Here is a 9046-nt window from a genome sequence, read left to right as displayed (position 1 = left end):
TCTTGTGCAAAACTTTTTAATAAAAAGAGAAAGGGCTCTCTGTAACAAAAAGCAGATACAATGCTAATAACAAAATTTAAAACTTTACAAAGATTTCAATAACCCAGATGTGAATTTGTGACAAAGACTATGTCTCAAGTTTAGAAAGTCTTACTTTTACACCTGAAAACACAGCCAACACATCTGTCAATTATTACTGAATTATAAACCCCATTTTTCTGTTTGGAGATTTACTGGTGTATTATCAAGTTTTAACATGTAGCATCCATGATGAAGCTGTGAATAATTCAAAATAATGTTGCTATAATGCTCAGATTCCTATAGAACCTTTCACATTTCATAGCTTTAACTGTTTTCCTTCCAACTCATGAACCAACATAAACAGTTATGTTCCCCTATATATATAAAAACTCAGCTTAAAAAAAAAACCCATCTCTTTCAGGTGACATAAAAAGAATTTCCACAAAGCCCACGGTTTTGCTTTAGAAATGATACTTGAAAAATATCTTTACAGGGAAAAATAAAAATTCAGGGTTTACCTTTTCTTCTGTTTTTATGCACATGTGTATTATGGACATCACTTTGCAGCAAAGATTTTGCCCTTAGTGACTACTTTCCTGCTTGTCAAAACTAAGCAGGCAGTAGGTAAGAAATGGCATGTAAGCTTGCTCAGTTACCCATCCTGGAGCATCAAGTGACAGCTGTCAGAATGTGAAGTACCTCACTTCTTCCACAGCACCAGGACCAAGCTGATGCCTCTCCCACACACGCCAACAACAGACTAGTGAGTAGCGTTAAGAATGAACCTGACATTTCCCAGTACTTCAAGCTGGTCAATACTTCAAAGGGATCCCACAGTCACTTCATGCAAAAAGGTGTCTGTTCACATAAATAGCCTCCGCGTCAGTACCATATACCAGGCATGGTCCTAGAACGTCTAAACTATTCACAGACAAAGTCTGATTTGGAATCAGGTTGGTGATTTCCATGCGGTCTTTGGTCGGATCACTGCTTAGCCAGGCACTTACTACAGACTGGTTAATGGTACTGTGGGAAAGATAGGCAGTGCTTCTTCCTCCTGAAAGAAGGAAGACAAAGAAATAAATTTCAATTCTGTTTATATATTCTCAGAATTTGGAGAAACACAGTAGATATGGGTCAGACATAATGAAAATATTACATTTAAGTCAGTTTTCAGAGTAGTTGAGATGTCAATTAAGGAAAAAGAAACTTTAAAAAATCAAGTACTTGAAATAATTACAAAAATTATCTACCAGCTCTACCCTCAGTTAAGACAAATATATCACAACAGCTATTAACTCATCTCACCGGACGGTGTAAGTACCTGCAAGTTTCTTTAGCCAGATACTAAAGCAAGGGTACAAGAACACGTCTGTTTATAGAGTGTCTTCCTCTATTTGGGGTTTTCAACTTGCGACAATAACACTTATTCCCTACTGCTCTTCCTCCATACTTTGCAGCAAGTGATAAATCTGTATTTGACTTTGAATTTTTCAAATTGAAGTCTCATACTGTAAGAACCATCATTCAGCATAAGATTAGCAGGTGTTGGAAGTGATGCTGAAGGATTTATACTTCATATACTTGAAAACATGCAGAGTCCAACTTGAATTAGTAATCCTATAATTTCCATAGATAAAACTTTGAATGACAACTTTGAGGCCAAAGGCAACAGGTGACATCTAAAAGTTTCCCCACTATTGTCTAATGTGGCAAGCACTTAGCAGTCTTTGTGATTAGAATGTGAAAATAAATGCATATATTAAAAGTCAGTATCATAACTTTAAAATCCTGCCACCATGCAAAAGGATCAAAAATGTTTCATTTATTGAAAATTCCAATTATTACCCTGAATTGTAAATTCATAATTCTACTGTCTCATTAACCTATCAATTATTTTTGTATTCTAAGTTAGTGTAACTCCCTTGGAGACTCAAAAATGTCAGTCAGGCTGTCTCTGTGTCTTTTCTACATACAGATGATTTTTAAGTGAATATAGTCTACCCTTCACACATTGGTCAGAGGGTAGCAGATTAAAAAAAACCAAACCAGACCATGAAAAGCCCTGCACAACTGTTTGCCGTATAAGTAGTTTTTCTCAAGTGTTTATCCAAGAAAAGTGCTTATCTAAGCTTGCTTTCTAAGAAAAGAAAGCTGCTTTTAATTTTCTGTATTAAGATTGTGTTATTAATTGGGTCATGTGAGAACACTGACTGTAATGATGTTACCAACTGACAAATTCTGTGCAGATGGACTTCAAACATCCTTACCTTGATGAAGGAAAGATGGTTTTTCAGATACATTTGTGGAAGTATCCCAGTGCCAAAGAGATCCATCTTCAGAACACGTGAATAAATGATCAGGGTCAGAGGGATGGAAGTGAACTTCCCACACTGGAAATATCAAACAGAACCACTTTAGAAGAAGTCTCAAGTACTTCAATCAAAGTATTTGGATAGTATGATATAGACATGTATTTACAAGAACCCATGCCTCCATCAAAACCTTTCATTTTTAATTGAAAGGCCCCATCCTAAGTTATATACTGCAGTTTTCCCTCTGCTGGCAGGGGTAAAGTGGTAGAGAAGAAAAACAAAGAAAAAGATGCTATTTTGTTGCATTTTTAGTACTGTGAAAATTGTTAAGGTCTTATGTGAATTCAGGCATTTTGCATACTATCATGTCATATTCCCTCCTGCTGTTAAGTTTAAATCCGCACATAGCGTGCATTCCTTCCCAGGACACACATTATTTTGTGTCTAAATACCACAACTGCAGAAGACATTTAAGTCAGTAAAATTTAATATCAAGAAATACTTTTACTCCTTTAATTTAAACGTAGCATCAAATCACAGGATTTTCTGCATAAAATTAATTGCTGTCCTGTTCACATAGTTACCAGGAAAGTGAGCTGTTTCAGCACTGTGAAGACAACAAATGAATGCTGAGTCTCCCCTTCTTCCTCATTTTTTCAAGTTTGTTAGTATCTGCATTTTGCTTTACTCTATCTGCACTAGCTTCCATGGTTGTGTATACAACTACCCTGCTAGAAGCACAGCCGTTCTGATCAAATGCATCTAACAGCTCATTAAAGAATTGCTTACTAAGTCTACTTTTAGTTTAGAGTTCACTTTTATATAAAAACAGTCTCCTATACAGAGAAGGAAGCCACATTTTCCAGATGAAAGCATGGAGCAGTAGGTATCCTGGTATAGAGATGAAGGTTAGCGATACAGAGTGAGGAAGGGCAAGAAGAAGCTGGACCTGAACCTGGCAAGGGATGAAAATAACAACAGGAAGGGCTTCTACAGGTATTCACCCAGAAAAGGAAGGTCCAAGAGGCTGTACACCCCCAATAATCAATACTAGAAAACTGGTAATACTGGACAGGGACAAGGCTGAGCTAGTCAACAACTTTCTTCAATGGCAATCTCTCTTCCCATACCTCCCAAGTGGGTCGGCTGCAAGACAGGGTCTGGGGGAGAAAAATCCTTCTCACTGTACAAGAAGCTCAGGTCCCACCTAAGGCACCTGAATGTACATAAATCTATGAGATGCATCCCAGAATCGTGAAGGAATTGGATGATGTAGTTGCCAAGCCACTCTCCATGTCTGAAAGGCTATGGGAGTCCAGTGAAATACTAGGGGACTGGAAAAAGGGAAAGATGAGCACAAGCCCATGTTTGAAAAAAATAGAAAGGAAGACCCTGAGAACTACCAACCTGTCAGCCTCAGCTCTGGTCCTGGGAAAAACATGGAACAAATCCTCCTAGAAGCTAGGCTAGAACACACGAAGGACAAGGGCATGTAGTCATAGGACAAAGGGGAATGGCTTTAAACTAACAGTAGGTCTAGATTAGGTTATTAGTAAGAAATTCTTTACTGTGTGGGTTGTAAGGCACTGGATCAGGTTTTCCAGAGAAGCTGTGAATGCCTCACCCCTGGAAATGTTCAAGGCTAGGCTGGATGGGCCTCTGAGCAACCTGGTCAACTGGAAGGTGCCCCTACCCTTGGCAAGGGAGGTTGGAAGTAAATGAGCTTTAAGGTCCCTTCTAACCCAGACCATTCTATGATTCAATGAGATAGCAAGTATGTGATTGTTTTCTACCACAGTTGCAGCAACTTATTTTTACAGGAATCAGAAACTTCTCTAAAATCCCACCTTCTTCTCCCCCCTCCATTTCAGATACTTACTTTCTGCTTCATGAGCATTTAGCAGGGAAACTGGCATAGTACCCTGCCTGATATCCCATATACTCAGCATTCCATCCTGGCCCCCTGTGGCTACAATATGCTGTTGATTGGGATGCCTATCCACACAGTGCAGTGGAACTCTGTCACCTGCCCTGCAAAGAGGAAAAAAACAAAACAACCAAATAACCCAAACACGAATTTTTTGTTTAGCTTCTATTTCCCCCTTCTTAATCGCTAATTTGGCATCAGGAGCATTGACAAGCAAGGTACCAGTATCAACAGGACCTTCAGTTCCTGTAACACCTGACCACCCCAGGCTGAAGGCACATGACATCTACTGGAAACCAGAGAATGGCGATAACACGAAGCTACAAACTGGTTTCGTACCCTATGGAACGTCTACACAGCATCTGACACCTTTATATGAGTGAAACGCCTTTTAGGCAAATAATACTCTACATATACCTATAATATTATTCTGATGCATGATATATTTATAGTTTTAGCATATACTAAAAGTTAAAAAGGGAGACCAGGTACTAACAAAATCAGGTACCTAAACCACCATCTAGGCACAGTAATGGGGATTATTATACAGACAACATAATTGAAATTTAGCCCTTTTTCTTTTCTCACAGTACCTTGTAAGGCACAAAGTTACCATTCAAATACATTCCAAATGCCAGAAACCTTACATTAGGCCTGTGGAGAAAAGCATATATAAACAGATAAAGAGTTTGGGATTGAGGATTGAAAGTTTTTTTTCTCAAAAAAGTGCACAGGTATAATAGTCCTTCAAAAGTTAAAACATAAAACAGACCTGCTAAGCACAATGCTGAGTCACACAGTGGTTCAGCCATCAAGCAGTCTGCCTTTTGCTTATTTAAGTACCAAAGAAGTTAAAATCCTTTAAAAAAAATCAGTAATTTACCATCCCATTGTTAGGAAGCTATTAGGAAAGATTTGAATCAGATTATATGAAGTAGCACATACTTTTCAGTAAATAAGTAAAACAAATTACTTAGGAGGTCTTACAAAGAAAACATTTGAGATGGCTCATTTCTTTGCTGTCTGAGGTCCCATATTTTTAACTGTCCAATTGAGTTTACTGTCAAGATCTCAGTTGTGCGAAGGAAAGTCACTGCATGGAGTGTACTGCTGTCTGCGTTGTCTGCAAGAGATGAGGAGAGCATACAGGTAAAGCTGTGGAATGGTAGTCTCCATTTAATTGCAACAAAGTAGCTCTTAATAGAGAACAGAACAGAATTGCTTAAACACGTGCATAACCTCGGCAGTTTCAGGGTCAGAGACCCTCTACTATCTGCAAATACCCTGTGAAAAAGGAGCCCTTCCTTGCTTACTATATGAAACACTACTGAGACAAATCTGTAAGATGTATTAAATTAGCTCTGGTGATTACAAAACTACTCGTTGATTTGTAAGATTCCTTTTTGTAGTTCCTAGAAGAGGAATTGATTCAACCAAGTTTATGGTTCTCAAAAGTTTTCTTCACATGGCCAGCATCCAGTGACAGGAAGTAGCTATGGAGCTTTTCATAATGGAGTTCTAAACACAGGGAACAGTAACTGGCTCACAGCATTAAGCAGTTTTATACAGAAGCAGTTAATTCACCAACTTTTAGACCTTTCCTGAAGTGCCAGTGTGGTATCAAGTTAAACACAAATTATGCTATGCTTGTTAATAACTAAATAGCAAGGCCCTTTTTTTTCAGATCCTTTTCTCCAGTGCCTCTTTTTGTCACAGTAATTTACAATGTCAAGCAATTCACAGCTTTGAGGTGAAACTTTTGAGGCCTTCTGAAAAAGTGACACTATTTTCTTGTATTTTATTTCTGTTACTATATATAAACCTTTCATCTTGATTATGATGGGGTAACTTTGTTAAGTCTACTTTCACCTCAAGTATTTTAAAATTCTTTGTTTAAGCCCATATGGAAAATATAGGCAAATTATTATCTTTCTGCATAAGATGGAAATATTTTCTGATACTGGGAAAAAAATTACAATGATGCCTGGTTACAGATATTGGAATGACTCTTCTGCCTATTGTTTAAATGAAAGCAGAGGGGAAGAAAAAACTCACTAAAACATCATTAAAAAGAAATGTTGGATTACTGAATACCGAGGTTCTAGAGGATTTAAAGTTTTATGACAGACTAAGTGGTTTAGCAATGATACATCTTTACTGCTCCAAAATATTTTTACATAAACCTCTAACTTTATAGATGTTTTTTTCCCTACCTTAACTGACTACAAACCTATGCACTTTGTACTGTACTCTTAAACAAACAATAACAAAACAATAACACTAAACACTAACAGAAATTCCAAGGTATTCCTTTGCAACTATTGAATGAGGTACAAGAGTTCTATCTTCAAGTTACGGATTCAGCTTAGTGCCTGGGAAATGTCAAGGTGTTATTGAAGTGGGAACCAGCAAAACAGATTGCTTACACCACAGAACTCCATTCTGAAGAACCTGAGAGCATCTTCTAAGATGTTCTCTCTCTTACCTCTCCAACTTTTATTGTAAAACCATGAATTTAAAAATACCTAGATGAATATAGAAATACATCTGAAATATGCTTCAAGTATTTGAATTCTGGAGGGATACAGGAATAATCTGGAACAAACATGTTCAACCTGGAATACTGAAATCAATATTCAACTTATTTTTTATTTTGTTATAATAAGCTGAAAACCAAACCCCCTCCAAACTAGACTAATTTAAAAACCCTGGTATTTCACACACCTATAGTTCTTACTGCATCTTTTTGGTCCGCCCTGAAGAGATTTATTCTACCATCTTCTCCAACAGTGACAATTTCTGGGTTGTTGCAGACAACTCCTGTACAGGCTGCTCCACCACAAGCTGTGTCTTGATCCACATGATAATGGGCTTTCTCCCACCGGTGGTCAGCAGATAATGTCTAAGTATTAACCACACATGAAATTATGGTATTAAATAATGAACCCAATAGAACAAATCTTCCAGAATACTCATATAACCAGAAACAAGCTCCAGGAAAGCCACAGTATTTCATGGGAATGAGAGCCTCCTATATAAATACAAATCAAGAGATCCAAATTTTCATCTTAAACACGCAACGCTTTTATTAAATGTTAATTATTTCTTCTCTGAACCACTGTGTTCACATGATCTAGCAATTAGAAATAACACTATGGACTGTAAAATGTCTTTCACTAGGCTGATGTCTTCAATATTTCCCATGACAGGGGAAAAGAACTGATGCCCTTAGAAAATAAAAGGTCAGATTCAGATCTTGATTGCAAGGAAGTTGGTTTATTTTAGGTACCACACCAAATTATTAACTGACATCCACCTTTACTGTGTTATTTGAACATATATAAAAATGTAATTATGCATTTATTTTCAGTGATTTATAACCAAAGCAAAAGGCTACAGAGTTTACATATCTTTCTTCACATGACACTCATAAGAATTAATTCATAATTTGTTAGAATTGAAAAAGAAGTAATTTATTTCAAGAATTCAAAAACTCTGATAAGGCAGGTAGAAGTCCATTAATATCTACTGCCCCAAAACCCTCTAATGTCTCAAACGATGCTTTCAATGAATGGGCGTTTGGTTACAGATACAGATAAGGAGATACCCCAGTCTGTCTCACTCTGGAATCTAGTTTATGTGCATATGTGTAAAACACTATTTTGTTTCCTCGTATGTGTCAAGTCAAAGCTTTTTTAACACGCTTTTAAAAGAAATTCATTTTGGTAGCCAGATTATTTTTATGCTAAGATCAAAGTAACCTGTATTACAGGGAATAGCATTTTAAAGCCAGTGCATGTCACATACCTGGTTATTTTGATGATGACGGAATACAGTTACAGTTCCTGTTGATGAGGCAACCACGATTCTCTCTTGATCCAAAAACTAGAGAGAGAAAACAATAATACTATTAGCCAACTTTGATTTTAGAGTAATCAAAATTATTGGTAGGTGGAGGGGGAAAAAACCAAACGCACGAAAAACACAGCAATATTGATTGGCATTGTCCTTTTTCTTTGTCAAAATTTTCTGGCCAATCTCAGCATTTTGACAGTTCACTTTCACTCAACTTCTCCTAAGTGACAAGCCCTTAAAAACTACGGAACTACTCAACACAGGTATTTTACCTGCATATCCATAACATCGCCGTTGTGCTGGATGTCACACAGCAAATGAGGTTCTCCATGATATTCACCGTTGAGGCCCGCATTTCCAAGGTCGCCAGCAGACCAAATGGAGATCCTGTTGTCCTGAACGGAAACGATACCACATGTACTCGAAAACGCTTTTGAAAGTACCGAGCAATAATCCTCAGCCAGGGAAAGCAATAGGCTGCGGGCTGCGCGCCGCTCCTGAGGAAGCCGCCGCCGGCCGGAGGGAAGCGCTTGCCCCGGGGGATAACGCTGCCGGGGCGGCCCCACAGCTCCCTTGGGGACGCGAGCACGGCACGGTCAAGCGGAGCGCGGGATTGCCGAGCCAGGCGGTGCTCCCGGCCGGCTCCGGCCCCGCTCCCGCACCAGGCGGCGGAGGGCAAGGAACCGAGGCGGCGTGGGGCGCCGCCGCCACCCGCCCCGCGCCCGGCGGGGAGGTGGCGCCGCGCCCTCGGGCCCGCCCGGGCGGTACCTCGTTGTCCCAGGAGCCGGTGGCGAAGAGGTCGGGGGGCTGGAGCGCGGCGGCGGGCAGGGGCCGCCAGCGCGTCCGGCTGATCTTCTGCGACACGAACTTGGCGCTCACGTCCTCCATGGCCGCGCCCGCCCCGCGCCCGCTCCCGCCCGCCCCGCGC

The 9046-nt window shown here is 39.5% G+C and overlaps 1 protein-coding gene across 1 annotated transcript; it reads right to left on the bottom strand.

Annotated features, from left to right (window-relative positions):
- Positions 1 to 9046, bottom strand: NUP43 (nucleoporin 43). Its single transcript, XM_021540622.2, has 8 exons — positions 8887 to 9046; positions 8391 to 8513; positions 8071 to 8148; positions 6988 to 7165; positions 5251 to 5386; positions 4216 to 4367; positions 2292 to 2414; positions 1 to 1078 (listed from the first exon to the last, which is right to left on the bottom strand). Exons 1-8 carry the CDS (start codon positions 9004 to 9006, stop codon positions 864 to 866), a joined length of 1125 nt encoding a protein of 374 aa, XP_021396297.1. The 5' UTR covers positions 9007 to 9046; the 3' UTR covers positions 1 to 863.

Source organism: Lonchura striata, chromosome 3 (assembly GCF_046129695.1).
Source record: "Lonchura striata isolate bLonStr1 chromosome 3, bLonStr1.mat, whole genome shotgun sequence".
NCBI classification, from domain to species: domain Eukaryota; kingdom Metazoa; phylum Chordata; class Aves; order Passeriformes; family Estrildidae; genus Lonchura; species Lonchura striata.
Note: the sequence above shows the minus strand (reverse complement) of the source record. Positions and strands in the feature narration are given on the sequence as shown.

Coding starts and splice junctions, on each gene's coding strand:
- NUP43 (XM_021540622.2), bottom strand. CDS start 9,006: ATGGAGGACGTGAGCGCCAAGTTCGTGTCGCAGAAGATCAGCCGGACG. Junction 8,514..8,886: donor CCGGCTCCTGGGACAACGAG/GTACCGCCCGGG, acceptor GTTTCCGTTCAG/GACAACAGGATCTCCATTTG. Junction 1,079..2,291: donor ACCATCTTTCCTTCATCAAG/GTAAGGATGTTT, acceptor TCCTTCTTTCAG/GAGGAAGAAGCACTGCCTAT.